At 41.2% G+C, this 21937-nt stretch overlaps 1 protein-coding gene across 2 annotated transcripts in view; it reads right to left on the bottom strand.

The window, feature by feature from the left end:
* The window catches only part of UAP1 (UDP-N-acetylglucosamine pyrophosphorylase 1), a 167992-nt gene that overhangs the window by 108054 nt on the left and 38001 nt on the right, over positions 1-21937 (bottom strand). For both annotated transcript variants that reach the window (XM_029618105.1, XM_029618106.1), the window contains exons 5-6: positions 9618-9790; positions 674-867 (exon numbers count right to left, since the gene is read on the bottom strand). In XM_029618105.1, coding sequence (XP_029473965.1) covers positions 674-867; positions 9618-9790 — 367 coding nt within the window. The remainder of the gene's footprint in view (positions 1-673; positions 868-9617; positions 9791-21937) is intronic.

Genomic DNA, 21937 nt, shown 5'->3' with positions numbered 1-21937 from the left:
CCATTCCCTACATCCTGCAGCTCAACTAATTCCTCACCCAATTTATAACATTCTGTCCAACTCCCTACTGTTCACCTTGCTTATGTCTATGCGGTACAGAATCAAAAATCTTATTGAAGTCTAGATAGGCAATGTTTACTGCACATCTCCAATCCAGTACTTCTGTCACCTTAAAGAATTCTCAAGTTTGTCTAATAGTAACTTCCCCTTCGGAAACCATGCTGTCTGGTGTCTGTATTGTTATTCTTTAGTATTCTTTCCATAGTTTTTCCCCTACAGGGGTTAGACTAATGGGTTTGTAATTGTCAGATTCCTTGCTCCCGCTTTCGTGCAGGACAACGCCATCTACTCTGCTTCAGTCGCTCAATCTTCCATGTATTAAAAAATAAAGTTGAACAAAATTGAGATAAACCACCTAAAGTTGGCATAAGGAGAAAATGAATGTACTGGCTGCTGAGAGGGAAGGACAAAGCAGTGACAAACATGGGAGGGGAATGGAAAAAACAAGCAAACAAAAACAAAAACCATTCTCTACAAATTTCCAATGTTAACTTGCATCCCCCTAACAAGAAAGCAGAAGTATTTCCTTTTCATACTCATCTCAAAATTAGTCTCCCTTGTTAAGCTATTTACATAATCTGTTAGTTTAACACTCCCCAGAAACTTTACATACTTGACAATGTCTCTGAGAAATGCCAGTGTGAAGAAATGGTTGGCAATGTTGCCTGCATTGAACATCAGTCTTCCATCTGCAGTTCGTTTCTGTGCTGTTGCAAGCGTGATCTCGCTGTATTCCACTACCTGATAGACACCATCCACTTTGCAGACTACTCCTACAGGCTCTGTGGGATTTGTCTTCTCTACCACCTGTTTGAACCATGGCAAAACGTTTAGTAAAAATCAGTATACAAGACAGTACTATTGACCAACAATGCCCCCCCCCCCCCAAAAAAAAAGTCAAAGTACTCTAGAAAGAAATGCCAATAAAATACTGTGGTGGCAGTGAATATGAAATCCAGGAGCCTCTAGTACTGGAAGAATTTTAGAAAGCTGCCCTTTGACTTGTGCTTTTTCTAAGGCCAAGCTAAGCTCATTGCACAGATCTCATGGAATTTGCTTACTGTCAACAGTAGAATGTTTAGAGAAGTAAAGACTGTATGTAGGCAGAAATTAATAAAATACAGAATCTGCTTCTGTCTTGTAGCACTGTATGCTACCCTTAGTTTGAGCTTTTAGTGATAGAAGAATAAGCTTATTCTTAGCACTGCAAACAAACTATGGGTAGCATAAGCTTCCAGTGTTAGAAGACAGAATCAGTGCTGGATTAGCGGGAGCAAGCGAGTTGAGGCTTTGCTCCCAGCTGTGTTTAAGTGGGAATTTGAGGTCACAGCTGTAGCTGGAGAAGTGGCAGAGACATGCTCCACGCCGGTTGTGTTGACACCTCTCACAGGCCAGCACCAGATCTAACTGGCCGTGCTGATTAGACTATTCTGTGCTATACTAGAACTCGTGCTTATGTGCTGAAGCCCTCTACTCCAACAAGCAAATAGTCTGTAGGCTGAACCAAGGAGGCACTCTGCACCAAAGAAATGGACGGCCCCTGATCAGTGTCTGTGCTGGATATAACAGAAGGCTCGGTACCATAAGAATGTGTCAGAGGAAGCAACCTCCCATCTACGTGTAGAAGACTGAACTGCTCCCTCAGAACCTCGAGTTGTTAGCGCTGGCTTCTTCAGTGCCAAAAGAGACTGGCCCGAAGGGATCCCTCAGTTCTCTCTGGAGCTTTTCTCCGTGCCTCAGCAAGCTGCACTGTACTCAACCCCCGACATGTGATGGATCCAGGAATCAGCACCACAGAGGGGAAACTTTACACGTCGTAGGAAAAAGGAAGAGAAAAATCCCACTTCAACTTCTTGCACCACAAGTACATAGACATCTTGCTCTGAGAAAAGGAGGAGTGCTGCTGCCCTATCTAGCACAGGGGGCTTTGGGCTCTTACTTGACTGCTCCTTCCACATAGCCTCCATTTTTGAGGCACAGTGCTGTTGCACCCTCAAATATATCCTACCACAGCTGTAGCAAGAGGAGGTATCATGTTACAGGACCAGCCAGCAACAGTAAATCAAATAAGAATATGTAATGGATATTTATATGTAAACCGATGTGATGACTTTAGTTGAATGTCGGTAGATAAAAAACAAATTAAAAAAAATCTGCTGCTTCTAAATGCCAGCCTTAAGTCTGCTAACTGCATTCTTCCTGATTTTTTTTTTTTTTAAAAAGAACAAGAAAGTTGTGTTGGGAGGCTGCTGCAGCAGAGGCAGAATCAAGCCAAAGAATCAGCCTGTTTATTTAATACTTGCTTGATTGCAAATCTTACCATGGTAAGCCTACGATGTACAATAAAAATATACAAAACTAAATCAATTAAATAGAATAAATAAAATCTCAAGTAGAGACTGGGAACTTGACCGTTTGATAGCTCAAATGAAGAAAACAAATGTAGGGATAAGGGAGGCAACAAACAACCTCCTTGTGTGCTCAGTATAACTTTTACTGAACTCAGACATGGGTCCATGTCTGCCTTCAGATATTACCCATGTGTTGATAATGCCTGTCTGACAGAATTTTCCATTTACTAAAGTTACTCCTGACCTCCAATGTATACTGCTATTCTAAGTTGTTGTACCCTAATTTGAGTGAAATTACTTATTAAAAAAAAAAAACCCACCAGGTAAACACCACTTTATAGCATTTCATATGTTGTACAAGCATTACTTTAAAGTGCCCTGGTCAGAATGTCACAAATAAATGGAGGAAAAAATATAAAGGTGTGGTACCCCTATGGGTTGGCCACTAGATGTCACTAGGTCCCTGCATACAACCCATTATCTATGAGCCTTCCATCTCTTTCACACCCTCCCAACATGGAGGGTTTGGATTGGATGCCTCATCCTATTTTGAGCAGCCATTTTAGTGTTCCTTGGAGTCATTTGGATTTAGATTCAGAGCAGTGAGGTTGCAGTTTTCCCACACTCTGGTGAGGTAACCCAGCCTCATCAGGAACTTTATTTTCAAGAGGTTCCTCTCAGTATATACCCTGCCAAAGGGTTGTCTTGTATTTAGCTGCAGTGAGATTTTTGCCAGATTCCCTTTGGGGCAAAAAGGCTCTCAACCCAGAGACGTGAAGACCTGTGAGCCCACTCTACACCCTAGGTGAGGCAAACAAGTGATAGATCCTTCAGTGTGAGATTTTTTGATAGTCAAGATGTATCCTGATTTTTTCCAGAAGGGACTCCTGCTTAAACCTTGCACTCATTGGAAAAGGCTCCCCCTGACAAAGGACAAGGGCTAAAGACCTGTGAGCATTAATCTACACCCTAGATGGGACAAGCACCAGTGATAGTAAAGCAGCAGTCACAGAGTGTGCTGTGGCGATCAAAAAAAGCTAACAGAATGATAGGACTTAAGAAATGAATGGAAAATAAAACTGAGGATGTCATGCTGCCTCTGTATTGCTCCATGGTGAGACCGCACCTTGAATATTGTGCGCCGTTCTGGTCACTGCATCTCAAAAAGTATATAGCTGCACTGGAGAAAGTGCAGAGAAAGGCGACCAAAATAAGGGGCATGGAATGGCTACCCTATGAGGAAAGGCTAAAGAAGTTAGGGTTGTTCAGTTTGGAGAAGAGACAACTGAGGGAGAATGAGATAGATGTCTACAAAACCATGAAAGAAGTTGAACAAGTTAATGTAATGTAAGTTAAGCTCTGAAATTCATTGTCAAGAGGATGTGAACATAAGAACATGCCATACTGGGTCAGGCCAAAGATCCATCAAGCCCAGCATCCTGTTTCAAACAGTGGCCAATCCAGGCCATAAGAACCTGGTTACACTAGTTACTGTAACTGGGTTTTAAAAAAGGTTTGGATAAGTTCCTAGAGAATGGATAAGTGCAAGGTGACACATGTATGGAAAAATAACCCATGCTATAGTTACACAATGTTAGGTTCCATATTAGGTGTTACAACCCAAGAAAGATCTAGGCGTCATAGTGGATAACACATTGAAATAGTCGGTTCAGTGTGCTGCGGCAGTCAAAAAAGCAAACAGAATGTTGGGAATTATTAGAAAGGGAATGGTGAATAAAACGGAAAGTATCATAATGCCTCTGTATCGCTCCATGGTGAGACTGCACCTTGAATACTGTGTACAATTCTGGTCGCCGCATCTCAAAAAAGATATAATTGAGATGGAGAAGGTACAGAGAAGGGCTACCAAAATGATAAGGGGAATGGAACAGCTCCCATATGAGTAAAGACTAAAGAGGTTAGGACTTTTCAGCTTGGAGAAGAGATGGCTGAGGGGGGATATGATAGAGGTGTTTAAAATCATGAGAGGTCTAGAACAGATAGATATGAATCGGTTATTTACTCTTTCGGATAATAGAAAGACTAGGGGGCACTCCATGAAGTTAGCATGTGGCACATTTAAAACTAATCGGAGAAAGTTCTTTTACACTCAACGCACAATTGAACTCTGGAATTTGTTGCCAGAGGATGTGGTTAGTGCAGTTAGTATAGCTGTGTTTAAAAAAGGATCAGATAAGTTCTTGGAGGAGAAGTCCATTACCTGCTATTTATTAAGGTGAAAATAGCCACTACTATTACTAGCAACGGTAACATGGAATAGACTTAATTTTTGGGTACTTGCCAGGTTCTTATGGCCTGGATTGGCCACTGTTGGAAACAGGATGCTGGGCTGGATGGACCCTTGGTCTGACCCAGTATGGCTTGCTCTTAATAAAGCAACCAAACAAAGAGCAAAAAATCGCGACCCTGTCGAAACTTAACAGCAAAAAACACAAAAGGAATCGCCACCCACATTCACTAATCACACCGTTTATGTCAAGATTAAATCATTTAAAGTAGTAAATTGATAGAAACAGGACTGCATCAGCAAGCCTTTGTCAACGTTCACAATAAACTTATTGAGACGTCCGGTCTTCTCGATCATTTGCAGCCTGTTTTTTCGGAAAGTTTTTAAAGCCCACAGTAACTGCTTCTCATCGGGGCAATGCAGAATTCAAAAGCCAAAATATTCAAGAGCCCACGGCGAATATCTCTCATAGGGGCAAAGCTGAATTCAAAGAACAATGTCTCTAGCAACGAATTTTCAATGCGCTGAAGTTGAGGTATTATTATGGGATGACATAGCACATTCAAATCGCAGACACTTGATCAGATCACATTCATTCAAACAACATCGTACCGATGCCTTCTTATAAACAGGTGCCTGGGATGCCAACTCAACAGCGGCCGTGTTTCGCAGCCTGCCGGCTGCTTCTTCAGGAGTCTAATTTCTAAACGATAAATACCATAACAAAAAATCAGCATGTATAACTTCGTAAAAGCTAGTACTTAACTGACAACGGTGCGGTCACCTATTAGAAGTAGGACCGAAGTCTCAAGTCATCCTCTCCAACAAAACGCCGAGCTAGAGACCGCATCCAACTAGTCTGACTAATTAAATAGCCCGCTCTTTAGCGGACGTCATGCTGTGTCATTATATATGAGCATGGCCAATGTAGAGACCTTAAAGACTTTAAGTTTCTCTGAAACTGAGTTACAAGAACTGCTAGCGAGACCATCGATTTTTACATCTACTGAGTCCTCTTCTGATCCTGATCAATGGACATTATTATCTAAATTGTTGAGACGTTCTGTAAGAGGCTGTTTACATGCGGATACTCTTTTAGAGTACTGCCGATCACAACGTATTCCTCGAGGCTTGAGGATGATTAAGGCACCTCATTTATACAATGAAGATCCGAGTTTTGTTCAGGATTGGAATGCAATCCTGAATAAATGTAGCTTAGATTTAATGATCCTGATAATTAAGACAGCACAGACTAAAGATAAGGAACTTCAAGAAGAAATTACCTTGATTAAAGATCAGCTGTCTGCCAATACTGTAATTGATCAATACACTGAACAACTGAACAAATTAACTGAATCAATTGAGAAATTTCGTTCTGATTTGAAGCAGTCCAAATTAGAAAAATTACAACGAGATGAACGTGACTACACCCAGGGGTATGTTTACCCCTGGATGGACGAAACAAAGAAAAGATCCAGACCTAATAAAGTCACTTTTGATTCAGCGAGTGATGAATCGTCAGGAGATGATTTTGCTAATCAATCTAGGGGAACTGGACAAAGAAGAGATTTTTCGACGGACAGTCGTTTTTTAGGTCGAGGACGAGGACGCACTCGCTTCACAAGAGGGAGGAGAGGCACCTGGTCAGACGACCCACCACCATCTCGTCAGACACGATCACAAGCCCAACGCAATCCCTGATATTGAATTTATCTGACATCCAGTTATCCCCTAGCCAAATTCAAATTTTGAACAAAGGATTGACCTTTATCCCCACTCCAAAAGCTGATCTGTTTGAAACAGAAGTGGCTCTATACAAATTTGTTAGGAAATTGTTCATTAAACATTTTTTTGTTTTACAGCCTAGTGGTCCGGACTTATCTATCCGGCGGAACAAATCCACCTGGTGCCCCCCTGGCCCCCCGGATGCTATTATTCAAACCTTCTATCAAAAGACCCTTACAGACATTAGGTCCCAGTTTTCTTGTCAACGTTCTTATTCCAACGTTACTAAGGCTGAAGCAGTGGCGCTGAAAACTTTGCGCACTAAGGAACATCTTATAATAAAACCTGCAGACAAAGGAGGCAAAATTGTCTTAATGAATCGTGAGCAATATTCCACAGAAATTACCCGACAATTAAGTGATTCCAAGTTTTACAAAGCTCTACCGTCCAATCCCACTGAATTGATTTTTTCTGAGATTGAATCTTTGGTCAAAACTGGATCTGAAGCCGGTTTTTTAACACCTCAAGAAGTTTCATTTCTCCTCCGTAAGCATTCACAGGTTCCAGTTTTTTATACTTTACCTAAAATCCACAAAAATATTATTAACCCTCCGGGACGTCCGATAGTTTCCAGTAAAGGTTCTCTCCTAGAACCTCTTTCACAATTTGTAGATTTTTTTTCTTGCTCCTTATGTATCTGTGTTGAAATCGCGTAGAATCACTGCTCCTTTGGTCACCCATTGTATGGATTTTGCACACACCTTTGAAAGTTTAAGAGTCTGTGTATTGGAACAGCTGATTCCCTCCTGGCGAGGCGGAGACTTTGACAAGAAGCTGCTTCAAGCTGAACAAAAATGGATTCACCGATTAAACACTGTCCATCCTCAGGGTCTCAATAATGCATTGGAGTTGAATGTCTTTTTATGATGAGTTCTCGCCTTCACATCCCAGTTCTGACGATCGCACACGTCTTGTATGACGTCATGACGTCCGCTAAAGAGCGGGCTATTTAATTAGTCAGACTAGTTGGATGCGGTCTCTAGCTCGGCGTTTTGTTGGAGAGGATGACTTGAGACTTCGGTCCTACTTCTAATAGGTGACCGCACCGTTGTCAGTTAAGTACTAGCTTTTACGAAGTTATACATGCTGATTTTTTGTTATGGTATTTATCGTTTAGAAATTAGACTCCTGAAGAAGCAGCCGGCAGGCTGCGAAACACGGCCGCTGTTGAGTTGGCATCCCAGGCACCTGTTTATAAGAAGGCATCGGTACGATGTTGTTTGAATGAATGTGATCTGATCAAGTGTCTGCGATTTGAATGTGCTATGTCATCCCATAATAATACCTCAACTTCAGCGCATTGAAAATTCGTTGCTAGAGACATTGTTCTTTGAATTCAGCTTTGCCCCTATGAGAGATATTCGCCGTGGGCTCTTGAATATTTTGGCTTTTGAATTCTGCATTGCCCCGATGAGAAGCAGTTACTGTGGGCTTTAAAAACTTTCCGAAAAAACAGGCTGCAAATGATCGAGAAGACCGGACGTCTCAATAAGTTTATTGTGAACGTTGACAAAGGCTTGCTGATGCAGTCCTGTTTCTATCAATTTACTACTTTAAATGATTTAATCTTGACATAAACGGTGTGATTAGTGAATGTGGGTGGCGATTCCTTTTGTGTTTTTTGTTGCTCTTAATAAATCCATAAACTGTTATAACTGTAATAAGCAATAACTTGTGATCTGTCTAGTGTTTGGGTACTTGCGACTTGGACTGGCCACTGTTGGAAACAGGACACTGGGTTTGATGGACCTTTGGTCTGACCCAGTATGACATATGTTCTTATGAGAGATTTTTCAGAGAGCCAATATTCGGATTTTGTTTGTGAGGAGATTTTGAATCACCCTCTCCCACAAGGTTCCAGGGCTGGAATAGCCTGGTTTCCCATGTTCTAAAGACTTCATCCAACAGAACACCATACCTGAGATAAAAGATGCCTACCCAGAAGAGAATAAAACCTTTGTACATCTGTCAGCTGTAAATTCATCTTTATTTAAAATGGACTTTAATGGATAAAGAATCAGTAAATATTTAATACCTAGAGCTTTTTCCTTCCCGGTTTGTCCCAGCATCTCACACCCTGGGATACAATAGTTAATTGTGAACAACACTATCCTATAGCATCCAATATCGGGGAGGGAATAGCAGCACAGCACGATCTAAAGTCAAAATGCTATGATCCCAAAACATTAATCAATTTTAACAGTGTGAATACACAACATAGTATTGAAATTGTCTTAGCAGAAGACCTCATACAAGGCATACATTTATAATGCTAATTAGCACGTAGTATACCAGCAGTATAATCATAGGTCTGATGGTGTCAGGTTCAACTTTTTTTAAGATTTTTCTTTTTGCTCGTGAGAAATAATATGGCCCGTATTAGGATTTGCAGAATTTGCAAAATTGCACTTAGCTTAGTGTGATCGAAGAAACAGCTGAGACATGGTCGTGAGGTCGTACACAGCGCCAAGCCCGACACGGACCGCGTTTCGGCTTCAAAAGCCTTCATCAAGGGCCAGTGATATGTGAAAGTGCGATAGCAGCATATTGAAGCTTCAATAATACGGGCCATATTATTTCTCACTTGAGCAAAAAGAAAAATCTTTAAAAAAGTTGAACCTGACACCATCAGACCTATGATTATACTGCTGGTATACTACGTGCTAATTAGCATTATAAATGTATGCCTTGTATGAAGTCTTCTGCTAAGACAATTTCAATACTATGTTGTGTATTCACACTGTTAAAATTGATTGTTTTGGGATCATAGCATTTTGACTTTAGATCATACAATAGTTAATACCATACAGAGAGATACACACACCATTGCCTGGACCATAAGCAAGAGTTTCCCGCCATAAAAAGGATTCCACCCTTGGGACAGAGTAAAGTGATGGGAGAAACGCTAGCCGGAACAGCCCTAAAAAATAAGTTAGTGTGCCCTTGGGACTAAATCCCCCAAGTAAGGATTACATAAACATGAAGATGCAATTCATGCTACTGTGAAGAAAGTATGTGTTGCAGACAATGTTGAAGTGCCTAGTTGAGTTTTGCTCTAGCAGCCATACTGGTCCAGGGGCAGGGAGAAAAACATAATGCAAATATATATTCCCTTTGTAAATCATATTTTGGTAGCTAAATTCATGAAAAAAAAGCAGTGAAGTCTACCTTACCTTCACGCCACAATCCACTCCCTTCTGCACACAGAAACCCATGAACACCGGATCAGCCACTCGGACTAAAATGTTATCTACACAATACACGTGAATGTACTCTATGCCTCTGCGCTCCATATCCTTCAGGACTTGCTGAGATCCAAGGGCCCGGTAAAGACCACCATTGCCATCTGTGGGGAGAAGAAAAATAAAAGTTGTGTTGAATGTGCAGGCGAGTCACTAGTATCTCAGTGAGTGTGGCCTGAAAAATCAGATAAATTTTGAAAGATGTGATTGATGGTTTGATAGCATTCCTAAGATTTCTCACAACAGTCTGATAAGAGAACAAGAGTTCTGATGTGACAATGCTAAATAACTAAAGAAAGCTATTCTTATTTCAAGAGAAGCAAGTGGCCATTTATACTATATATAATGGGCTCAATTCACCCAAATCAAAGACTTTAATATTCCGTTGGAAATATAAAATGACCTGTGAATAAAAATATTTCAGTCTTCTGTCAGAACAGTTCAGAGGCCCTAGGTATCTCAGAAAAACCATATATACATCCTTAGATGGGCTATTAGACTGGCCCGGCTATGTATCTTGATAAATATTCATGACCTTTATTTGTGTTCAGAGATGCAGTATCATTCTGACATCAACATCTGGAATTAGAAGAAACTTCATGCTCATACCAAGAATTCAGTGCAAATAAAGGGCACAAAGTTAAAAACCATTTGCCCACATTGCAATCACCACACAGTAAGTGACCTATTATCAGATTACTTTGGATATGGGTAAAGTTAAATAATGGGAAGCGTTAGATATCTAATCAGTTTTGATGGAGTGGCAGCCGGTGAGAAAAGCAATGGAAGGACCAAGGTGAAAGGCCAAGGAAAGTGGCCTCCAAGATCCAAAAATGCAGCTGCCATAGAAATGGTTAATTAAACTAAATAGAAAGTTGGCAGTCTAATTGGAGAGCAGCCTAGTGGTTAGAGCAGCTGAGAACTAGGGAAGACATTGTTCAAGTCCTGCTGATTGCCCATCAGCAAGCCACATCACCCTCCATTGCCTCAAGCAGAAAATTAAGGGTCTAAGCTGAAGTATTTTCCACCAAAGGGGAACAATTTTTCCCTCACCCCTACCCAGAAGGGTCTCCCCACAAAAGCACTAAGAATGTAACATAAGATTAGCCATACCGGGTCAGATCAAAGGCCCAGCAAGCCTAGTATCCTGTTTCCAAAAGTGACAAATCCAGGTCACAGGCACCTGGCAGAATCCCAAAAGGTTGAGAGATTCCTTGCTACTTATCCCAGGTACAAGCAGTTGATTCCCCCCAAGTCAACCTTAATGGTTTTCGGTGCTTTTCTTCCAGGAACTTGTCTAAACTAGAAGGTTTGGGTCTGGTGTTTTTCCACAGGCACCAAGGCTCTACACAGCAACAGAACCTGAGCCAGTGCCTCCATCAGTCCTACGGATATTCATGCAAGTACGTCAGTCCCTTGGAGAATGTGCTCACACTGTTGCCACAGAACAGGCCCTGGTAGGAGTGGGGTTCGGGTAGAACAAATGAATGGAACCATGGAGAGACTTTCCACACCATTACAATGGCACATATATACATAAGATTTTCCATACTGGGTCAGACCAAAGATCCATCAATCCCAGTGTTCTGTTTCCAACAGGCCATGCCCCCAACTTTACATCATCCGGGGGTGACTCGCTATAAATTGCGGCGACAGCCGTAGGCGTCACGTGCCAGGGCGTCGCGGGACGAAGGAACGCGAACAAGGGGCCTGCCCCTTTGTTCTCACCCCTTTGTTCTCACCCAAGACTATCAACATACATATTGTGTACATAATAGGCTATGGATATCCCAGTCTTAACAGGTCGTGGAAAATATAATCCTTTCTCTCCCAGTCTGAGGAAATATTCTTCATCTAGATCTACTTCTAAAGGTACCATTAGTTCTAATTTAACTACAATTTCCTCTATGTTATCAGCCTCTTTAATGTTTTCATTTTTATCCTTTTTATTTTGTAACGCCCAATCCATACGGAAAAAGATCCCTGTTTTGACAGATTTGATAGATAAACATAAACCTGATTGTTTTCTTATTGTAGAATCATGGCTAACAGACAGATAATGTAGTTTTAAATAACTTTAATACAGGCGAATATATGGCATTTTCAGAACCTAGACCTAATCGAAGAGGTGGTGGCTTACTCGCTATAATAAAAACTTCTTTAAAACCGGTCAAAATTCACGTCTTTTTCTCATGCCTTGGAATTATTGTTAATCACAATTTTTATCAATATTTGTTTGGTCTATTGTCCGCCAACTTACTTACACGCTAATTTATCTAATTTTTTAGAAGTCATTTCAGCACTTCCAGTAGATTTATCTAAAACAATATTGATAGGGGACTTTAATTTACATATAAATGCCACCAATTTATCCATAATTGAAACGTCTTTAGATGCCTTGACGGGTCTTGGCTGGGAACAATTAATTCATACTCCAACACATCAGCGAGGCCACACTTTACATCTTGTATTTTGTAATAATGCATATGCCTATCCTAACCCTAATCAAATTAAAGTTTCACCTATAGCATGGTCCGATCATTTTCTTATTCAGTTTGAGTTAAATATTTTTTCATCCTTTTCTAGAATTTCAGATTCTCTTTCAATTTGGAAAAGAAAATACATTTCTTCAGAATCATTTTCTGAGGCTCTGTTAGGCTACCTTTGCAGATAGCTTCGAATCGCAGTGATACCATTAACTTATGGAACTCCACTATTACGTCAGTCCTAGATTCACTAGCCCCTCTGAAACAAGTCACTCTAAAAAAGGAAAAAAAATAATATGCCTTGGTATAATAAAGTTTTACATACTCTTAAATTGCTTGTCAGAAGCAAAGAACGAAAATGGAGATGAAATAAATCTGTTCAGACAAAAAATGAGTACTATTACACATTAAGATGCTATAATAAGGAAATCAATAAGGCCAAAAAGAACTTTTTTAAAAAGAAAATTTTGGATGCACATGGGAACCCTAGTATCCTCTTTAATATTGTAAAATCTCTGACTACAATTAATAATCCACACAGTCCTCATTATAGTCTTACAGGCCGATACAGTAAAGCGCGGCTGTGGTTACCCTGTTTCTAACCCGCTTTCTACCCACAATTTGGCCGCGTAAGTCTAACCCACGATTCACTATCCGTTTTTACCAATCTTTACCTCTTCTTTAAATCGACGCGTATCCCTTTCCGCCCGAGGCATGTTTATGATATGTAAACGATCGGATTAGCTATTCCCTCCCATACAGTAATGTGCGGCCCAATTATCGCCTTTTTAACCAACTGTTTTGCCGCGTCTTTAACCCGCTAATTTACCGCCTACCCTGACTCTGGCGTAAGAGGGATGTGACAGCAATAGGCAGGCTCTGGTCAAATAAGTGGGTGGGTTGGAGCAAGCGAGTAACATGGTGTGGCCTGGTTCTCCTACGCTTGGGCATTGGGGATAGCCAGTCCTCTTCCCCCCCCCCCCCCCCCCCCCCCTCCCGAAGCAAGGCGCAGGGCGAAAATCGACTCGACATGGTATTAAAGCAAATAGAAATTGTAACAAAAGTAAACTTACTGCATGCTTCCAGCAGCCCCAGTCCTCTCTCCCCTCCTCCCGAGGCGCCCACCGCGGCTCCCCTGCCTCCCGGGGGCAGCCGGCGGCGAAAGCGGCTTCCAGCAGCCCCGCCTGCGAAGGTGCATGAACGCACGTCCAATTTGGGCGCTCAAGCAGCAAAGGCGCATGAGCGCACGCCGTGACCTGAGCGCCCAGATGGACGCCGAGGTACCGGGTACCTGTCATTTCAAATGCCATTTGAAATGACAGGTACCAGCGCACCCAGGATACTGTATAGTCGCTGTATAGCGCTCTATACAGTAAAATGGATTGCGCTTCATGGACGCGCTTTGCATTTGCATGCCATTTAAATACTGTATCGAGCGGTTTGTGATCTGAACTGTGCGTGCGGCAAACGAGTGGGCGCCCGGCGCTGCTGCACTTTTTCTTACGCGCCCTTACTGTATCAGCCTGTTAATAATTGTAAAAACATTGCTTCTCATTTAAAGGACAAAGTTGAAAAAATCTCTAAGGAATTTCAGCATTTACCCTATCCCATTTTTAAAGACCTACCATTTCATACGGTATGGTCTGAATTTGATTTAGTATCAGACTCCACAATCCTCAAAATCATTCAAAAACACAAAACGACAAATTTTCCCTTCAATCCCTGCTCAGGATTTTTATTCAAAGCTAAATTAATTGAATCAGTAGATCTTCGCCAGCTTTCTGACTTTTTAATGGATAATGATTTTTTACATTCAGGGCAACATGGTTTTAGAAAAAGCCATTCTACAGAGACATTATTACTATCTTGTTGTGATACAGTTTTTTGTGGCTTTGATGCATATACAGAATATATTCTTATTTCTTTAGATATATCAGCTGCTTTCGATACTTTGGATCATCTTATACTTCTCTCAGGCTTAAAATCCTTAGGAATTCAGTCTACTGTGTTTTCCTGGTTTCAATCTTTTTTATCAAATCGATATTTACAAATAAAAGTCAATAATCATTCATCAGAGCCTTATCTTATTTCTTCTGGTGTTCCACAAGGGTCCTCACTATCCCCACTTTTTAATATCTACTTACTCCCTCTCTGTCATATTCTTGCTTCTCTAAACGTGTATTTTCAAAATTATTCAGATGACATCCAGCTGTTAGTACCTTATCAAACCTCCTGGCCAGATACACTTTCCTTAATTTCATTGTACCTATCTACAATAAATCACTGGTTGGATCATAACCGATTGAAATTAAAATTATCTAAAACCACTTTGACTTATCTATCATCCATTACTAATTCAACATTAGGTCCACCTTCCCATTTAATGTTTAAGGGTATCTCTATCCCAATTGGTACTTCTACCAGTAGCCTAGGGGTTATAATCAATTCAGATCTTTCAATGCAAAACCATATTTCTAATATTACAAAAAAGTCTTTTTTCAAACTTCATATATTGAAAAGAATTCGTCCATTTCTTTTCCTTCAAGATTTTCGCACAGTGTTGCGGTCTTTAATATTCTCTGGCTTGGATTATTGCAATGCCTTATTCTTAGGTTTACCGGATTCAGCTATTTTTCCACTTCAATTAATACAAAACTCAGCTGCTCGGATTTTATCAGGTTCTACCCGCAGATCACATATTACTCCTATTCTTCTCAAGACGTGATTTTATCAGGTTCTACCCGCAGATCACATATTACTCCTATTCTGCTCAAGACGTGACGTCACGACGTTTGGCGTCACGGCAGCCAATTGAATGCACAGGGGCTGCTTTCCCCCGTGCTGGCAGCCATCTTCCCGGACGAGGCAGGGGAGCAACGATGCCGGACGAGGCGGGGGAGCAACGATGCCGGACGGCTGCAAAAGTAAGTCGGGTCGGGTCCCCTTTTGGTTTTTTCGCTTCGCCGCTGTCATCTCTTCTCCCCTCCTCCCGGAGCAGGGCACGAAAAGCAGCCTTGCTCCGGGAGGAGGGGGGACACTGACAGCGAAGCAACTTACTTTTAGCTTTTTGAAAAAAAAAACAAAATTGCTTTTGGTTTTTTTTCGCTTCGCCGCTGTCAGTGTCTATTCTTCCCTCCTCCCGGAGCAAGGCTGAAAAAGCAGCTCCGGGAGGAGGGAAGAACTGAAGCGGCAAAGCAACTTACTTGCATGGGGGAAAGCGGTCTCCGTGGCAGCCCCAGTCCTCTCCCCTCCTCCCGAAGCCAAAAAAAAAGCGAAAAAAACGTTGCAGCCCCAGGGGGCTGCAACGTTTTTTTCGCTTTTTTTTTGGCTTCGGGAGGAGGGGAGAGGACTGGGGCTGCCACGGAGACCGGCACCCATGATCGCGGCCGGGGCAGGTGAGCGGGGGCTGGGGGAAAGCTTGCCATCTACCCTTACCCCTGCCTCTACCGCAGGGGTCAGGGTAGGCGGTAAGTTTGCAGGTTAAACGCGCGACAAAACGGCAGGGAAAACTAGCGATAGTCGGGGCGCGGGTTACGGGATGCTAGGGAATAGCTAATTCGCTCGTTTGCATGCAATATACATGCCGCGGGCGGAAGGGGTTGCCCGGGGAATTTAGGACGCGGTAGGAGTAGGTTAAAGGGGATTCGGGATCGCAGGAAGGGCTAACGCGGCCGGAACGTGAGTAAAAAGCGGCTTAGGAGCAGGGTAAACGTGGCCGCACTTTACAGGATAGGCCTGATAGACTGTTAAACTGGGAGAAGAGGGAAATAAAAGAAAAGGTTAATAACGTCAAAAATTATTTACAAGGCGGTGACACTGAGCTGACTGTATAAAGTATGATGATGGTGTGAGGCATTAATTGGAGTCTGGGAAAGCTGGCTTAAACAGCCAAGTCTTAAGTCTTTTTCTAAAGGTAGGGAGGCAGGGCTCCTGTCTAAGGTCGGACGGGATGGAGTTCCATAACGGTGGGCCAGCTGTAGAGAGTGCTCGATCTCTTAAGGTAATATGTCTAGTGGTTTTGGTGGGAGGTACCTGTATGGATCCTCTGTAAGCGTCTCTGGTAGGTCTTGAGGTGTTGTGTAAGTGGAGAGGGATTTGTAGGTCAATTGTCATGTGTTGATGGATGGTTTTGTATATAGTGGAGATGGATTTGTAGATGATTCTAAAGTGGATAGGTAACCAGTGAAGATCTTTTAGAATTGGAGAGATATGGTCTCTTTTCCTGGTGTTTGTTAGTAAACATGTTGCCGTATTTTGTACCATCTGAAGCGGTTTGGTATAGGAGGAAGGGAGACCTAGTAAGATAGCGTTACAGTAATCTAACTTTGAGAAAATAATTGCTTGGAAGATGGTTCTGAAATCTTGAGCGTGGAAGAGAGGCCTTTTCCTTTTTAGCACTTGGAGTTTGTAGAAACAGTCTTTAGTGGTTCTATTAATGGAGGCTTTAAAATTCAACTGATTATCAATTATCACTCCTAAGTCTCTCACTTGAGTGGTTGGGTGGGTTGCCTGGATGAGTAGAGGTGGAATTGCTGTTTTCAGGAGAGATGAGAAGTAGTTCGGTCTTGGAGGAGTTTAGTACTAGGTTTAGGCTGTTGAGGAGGCGTTTGATTTTTTGGTGGCATATATAATACAACCTCAACAAGGCTCTGTTCCAACCTTTGTATTTATAAACCTGCCAGACAACTCAGATCACTTTCCAAGAACCTTCTGGACATACCTACAGTTAAATTGGCAAGAATGGAAATAACTAGAAAACGGGCACTCTCAGTAGCCGGCCCTATTCTTTGGAATGCACTCCCTGACTCTGTCTCATGCCATCTTTTCCTCAATTTAAGAAAATGTTAAAAACCTATTTATTCCAGAAAGCTTACAGTTCATTGACCACTTCTTAATTCTTGTATTTCAGCTATTTTTCTCATAATTCATAATATATTCATCTCTACACAACAAGTTCAGGATTATATCTGTTTTTGAAGGGTCTTTATTATTATTTTTATTGTATTTGTTTTAAGTGTTTAAGTTGTATATTGTTATTTTTATTCATTTATGTTTATGCAATGTAGTGTCAATTTTATTGATTGTTTTTAGTTTTAATTTTTTGTGTATGTTTATTGTGAACCGTCTTGATTAATTCTTTGAATTGTAAAGGCGGTATATAAACATTATTAAATAAATTATTAAATAAACAGTGGCCAACAGGTCACAAGTACATAGCAAGATCCTCCGGAGGTACATAGATTCCATGCTGCTTATACCGGGTATAAGATTTCTGCAACTCTGCCTTAATGATTTATGGACTTCCTCTAGGAACTTGTATAAACCTTTTTCAAACACAGCTACTAACATCTTTCATCATCCTCCAGCAATGAATTCCAAAGTTTCATTATGCGTTTAGTAAAAAAAAATATTTTCTCCTATTTGTCTTAAATGTATCACCTATCAACTTCATTGAATGTCTCCTAGGCTTTGTACTTGTTGAAAGAGTAAACCAATTCACATTTTACCATTCTACTCTACTCATTTTACAGACCTCTATCATATCTCCCCCTCAACTGACTATTCCAGATTGAAAAGCCCTAACCTCTTTAGCCTTTCTTCATAGGAGAATCATTCCATCCTCTATCATTCTGGTCACCCTTCTCTGTACCTGTTCTAATTCTGTGTCTTTTTTGAGATGTGATGACCAAAACTGCGTACAATACTCAAGATGAGGTCACACCATGTTGCAATACAGAGGCAGTATGATATTTTGTTTTATAATTCCTAGCATTTTATTTGCTTTCTTGACCACCACCGCATATAGAGCAAAGATGACTTCCTGATCCTTTTCCTAGATCATGACTCCCAAAGTGGAACCTTGCAATGTGAAACTATAATTTGGGTTGCTCTTCCCTATATGCATCACTTTGCACTTATCCACATTAAATGTTATCTGCCATTTGAATGCCCAGTTTCCCAGTCTTGCAAGGACCTCTTGCAATTTCTCACAATTCTCTTGTGATTTAACACCTTTGAATAATTTATCAGCAAATCTGACCACCTTGCTCATTGTTCCCATATTTAAGTTAGTTATGAATGTGTTGTAAAGCAGTTTACAACACATTGCCTCCTATCCCATGACAATTTCATCAGGAGTCTCTTACGAGGTACTTTGTCAAATGCTTTCTGAAAATCTAAATACACTATAGCAAACAGGCTCACCTTTATCTACATGTTGATTCATGCCTTCAAAATAATGTAGCAAATTGATGAGGCAAGACTTCACTTGGCTAAATCCATGTTTACTTTGTCCCATTAAATTAGGACTGTTTAGAATGTTCAATAATTTTGTTCTTTAGAATACTTCAGGCTCACCCAGCATGTAGTTTCCCGGTTCACCTCTGGAACCCTTTTTAAAAACTGGCATCACATTGGCCCCCCCTCCCCCCCAAATCTTTAGGTCCCATAGCTGATTTTAATGATTGTTTACAGATTACTAAGAATAGGTATGCAATTTCATTTCTCAGTTTTTTTTTTCAGCTCTGGAATTTGCCGCCAGATGATGTGGTTAGCGTAGTTAGGTTTAAAAAAAAGGCTTGGTTACATTCTTGGAGAAGTCCATTAACTGCTATTAATCAAGCTGACTTAGGGAATAGCCTCTGCTATTATTGGCATCAGTAGCATGGGATCTGCTTAGTGTTTGGGTACTTGCCAGGTACCTGCAGCCTGGTTTGGTCACTGTTGGAAACAGGATGCTAGGCTTGATGGACCCTATGGCAATTTCTTATATTTTTATCTTTGTCTAAATATACCAGAGATGTAGGAAAATATGAGCTACATGCCATGCTATCCTTGCCCTTATAAAAGAAGGGAGATGGCACCATAATAAAATCCTTCCTGGAGGTCACGTGACGTGGTGGAGGAATAAGATGCATTCTTGCTGAGCTCTGCATTCCCTCCCTCTAGAAACTGTAGTTATATTTTTTTCCCCATTTCCTTTTACCTGTTTTGCACCTTAGAGGATTGCTACGCTATTTACTTCCTCCCTGGAGTATTTTGCTGATTGGCTAAATGGCAACTAAATCACAATGCTGAGGTCCTGAAAAGCTCAGACAGCCTGACTCCAAAATGGTGATGCACACCACTGCTCCTCCATCCCCCGAGACTCGGGATGCCCAGGTACAGATAGTGGAAGCAGTAGTTGCAGCTTTGGATATAAAGTTTGAAAAGCTATATGAAAAATTTGAAGATATAAACCAGCTACCAGCGGCTTCAGTGACCCGCTTCCAAGAGGTGGAGGCGCACATCGTGGCAGTGGAAGATCAAGCCGATACCTTACAGAAACAGCTAGCCCAAATTAAATCAGAGGCGGCAAAACATGCCAAAAAATTGATTTAGAAAATAGATCCTGGCAGGAAACCTACGATTCATTGGTTTTCCAGAAACAGTTCGAGAGTTGGACTTGGCGGCGATACTAGCAGACTGGCTGCCACATGTTTCGTATCTTATTATTAAACATGGCGTTCTCCGGATTGAAAGAGCATGCTGGCTAGGTCAGAAAATCAGAAGGGAATAAACCAAGACCAGTCATTGCAAAAATTGATCTGTGCCTCTTGCTCCTTAATGAGTATGCTCCCTCTGCTGATGCACCTTCATTTTTTCAGGATACTTCCTCTATGTACCCATGTTGACCTTCCTATTCTTATAGGGGGAGGCTTCAACCTTCCACTGGATCTGGTGATGGATCGCCAATCTTCATGACCTAGCAAACAGTCTCCATCTCATGCTACTTCTTGCAAATAACTCAATTTGGTCTTGTTGATCCCTGGCGCCTGCTACACCCGACTGAAAGATTTCTTTTTTTTTTTTTTCATTTCCTCATCATTCTTACCACATATTTATTTCTTTTTGATGTACAGGTTCTCAGCACCATCACTCAAACTGCCATACTTCCCATCCTTATTTCAGATCATGCAGATATTTTTTTGTTCCGTCAATGCCACCTTCTGCTCCTCCTAGCTGGAAATTTAATGCAGAATTTTTATAAGATTCTGACTTTCAGCAGCATATAATAGGTTTTATAGAGGAATATTTTGTGAATAACGCTGACTGTGGTGTTTCACAGCAAATAGTCTGGGAGGCTTTTAAGATCACTCTTCGAGGAGAGATTAGTTATACCATCCAAAGTAGAGGAAGCAAAAGGGATGAAATTCTGTCATTGGAAACTCACAAGAACATAAGAAATTGCCATGCTGGGTCAGACCAAGGGTCAATCAAGCCCAGCATCCTGTTCCCAACAGAGGCCAAACCAGGCCACAAGAACCTGGCAATTACCCAAACACTAAGAAGATCCCATGCTACTGATGCAATTAATAGCAGTGGCTATTCCCTAAGTAAAATTGATTATAGGCATTAATGGACTTCTCCTCCAAGAAGTCATCCAAACCTTTTTTGAACCCAGCTACACTAACTGCACTAACTACATCCTCTGGCAAATTCCAGAGGTTTACTGTGCATTGAATTAAAAAGAATTTTCTCAGATTAGTCTTAAATGTGCTACTTGCTAACTTCATTGAATGCCCCCTAGTCCTGCTATTATTCGAAAGTGTAAATAACAGATTCACATCTACTCATTCAAGACCTCTCATGATCTTAAAGACCTCTATCATATCCCCTCTCAGCCGTCTCTTCTCCAAGCTGAACAGCCCTAACCTCTTCAGCCTTTCCTCATAGGGGAGCTCTTCCATCCCCTTTATCATTTTGGTTACCCTTCTCAGTACCTTCTCCATCGCAACTATATCTTTTTTGAGATGCGGCAACCAGAATTGTACACAGTATTCAAGGTGCAGTCTCACCATGGAGCGATAGAGGCATGATGACATTTTCCGTTTTATTAACCATTCCCTTCCTAATAATTCCTAACATATTGTTTGCTTTTTTGACTGCTGCAGCACACTGAGCCGACGATTTTAAAGTATTATCCACTAGGATGCCTAGATCTTTTTCCTGGGTGGTAGCTCCTAATATGGAACCTAACATCGTGTAACTACAGCAAGGGTTATTTTTCCCTATATGCAACATCTTGCACTTGTCCACTTTAAATTTCATCTGCCAATGCCAATGTTTAAAGTGCGAACCTATAGCTCTGCAGGATAACTCCCTTTTTCCTACCATCTACAAAGTTAAAATATCAGTATAAAAGTTTTGAGCGATATAGCTGGGAAGTTCGTTTTTCTCCATAAATCTAGATATTATGCTGATAATAAATGTGGCAGAATACAGGCCAACTAGCTTAAAGGCCATAAGGAATACACCAGGATTGCTGCTAACAAATCCTCTGGGCATACTTTTTTTTTTTTTTTTTTTTTAAAAGAGCAAGACATTATTACTCAATTTCAGAATTTTTACAGCAGTGTCTAATAAGGACCAGTTGGGTATTGCATGTTTATCCACTAAGTCATCCTGCCCTTCTCACTGTCAGTCACGCTCTCCTCTGTACAGTGGAATAAGGCCCCTGGGATGGATAGGTTTACTTAATTTTATAAGGCCTTTCGTACCACCCTGTCTCCTAATCTACACACTATTTTTTGGATATGCAGTCCTCTGGTATTAGGGCATCACATTTTAATGATGCTAAGATTATGGTCTTTCCCAAGCCCGGTAGAGATTCTCTATCGTTTTCTAATTATTGGCCCATCTTCCTTCTAAATGTAGATTATAAAATTTGTGCTAAGCTTCTGACTTTTCATTTAGAACCTTATATGACTAAATTGATGCATCCTG

This window comes from Rhinatrema bivittatum, chromosome 10, assembly GCF_901001135.1.
Source record: "Rhinatrema bivittatum chromosome 10, aRhiBiv1.1, whole genome shotgun sequence".
Classification (NCBI taxonomy): Eukaryota; Metazoa; Chordata; class Amphibia; order Gymnophiona; family Rhinatrematidae; genus Rhinatrema; species Rhinatrema bivittatum.
Note: the sequence above shows the minus strand (reverse complement) of the source record. Positions and strands in the feature narration are given on the sequence as shown.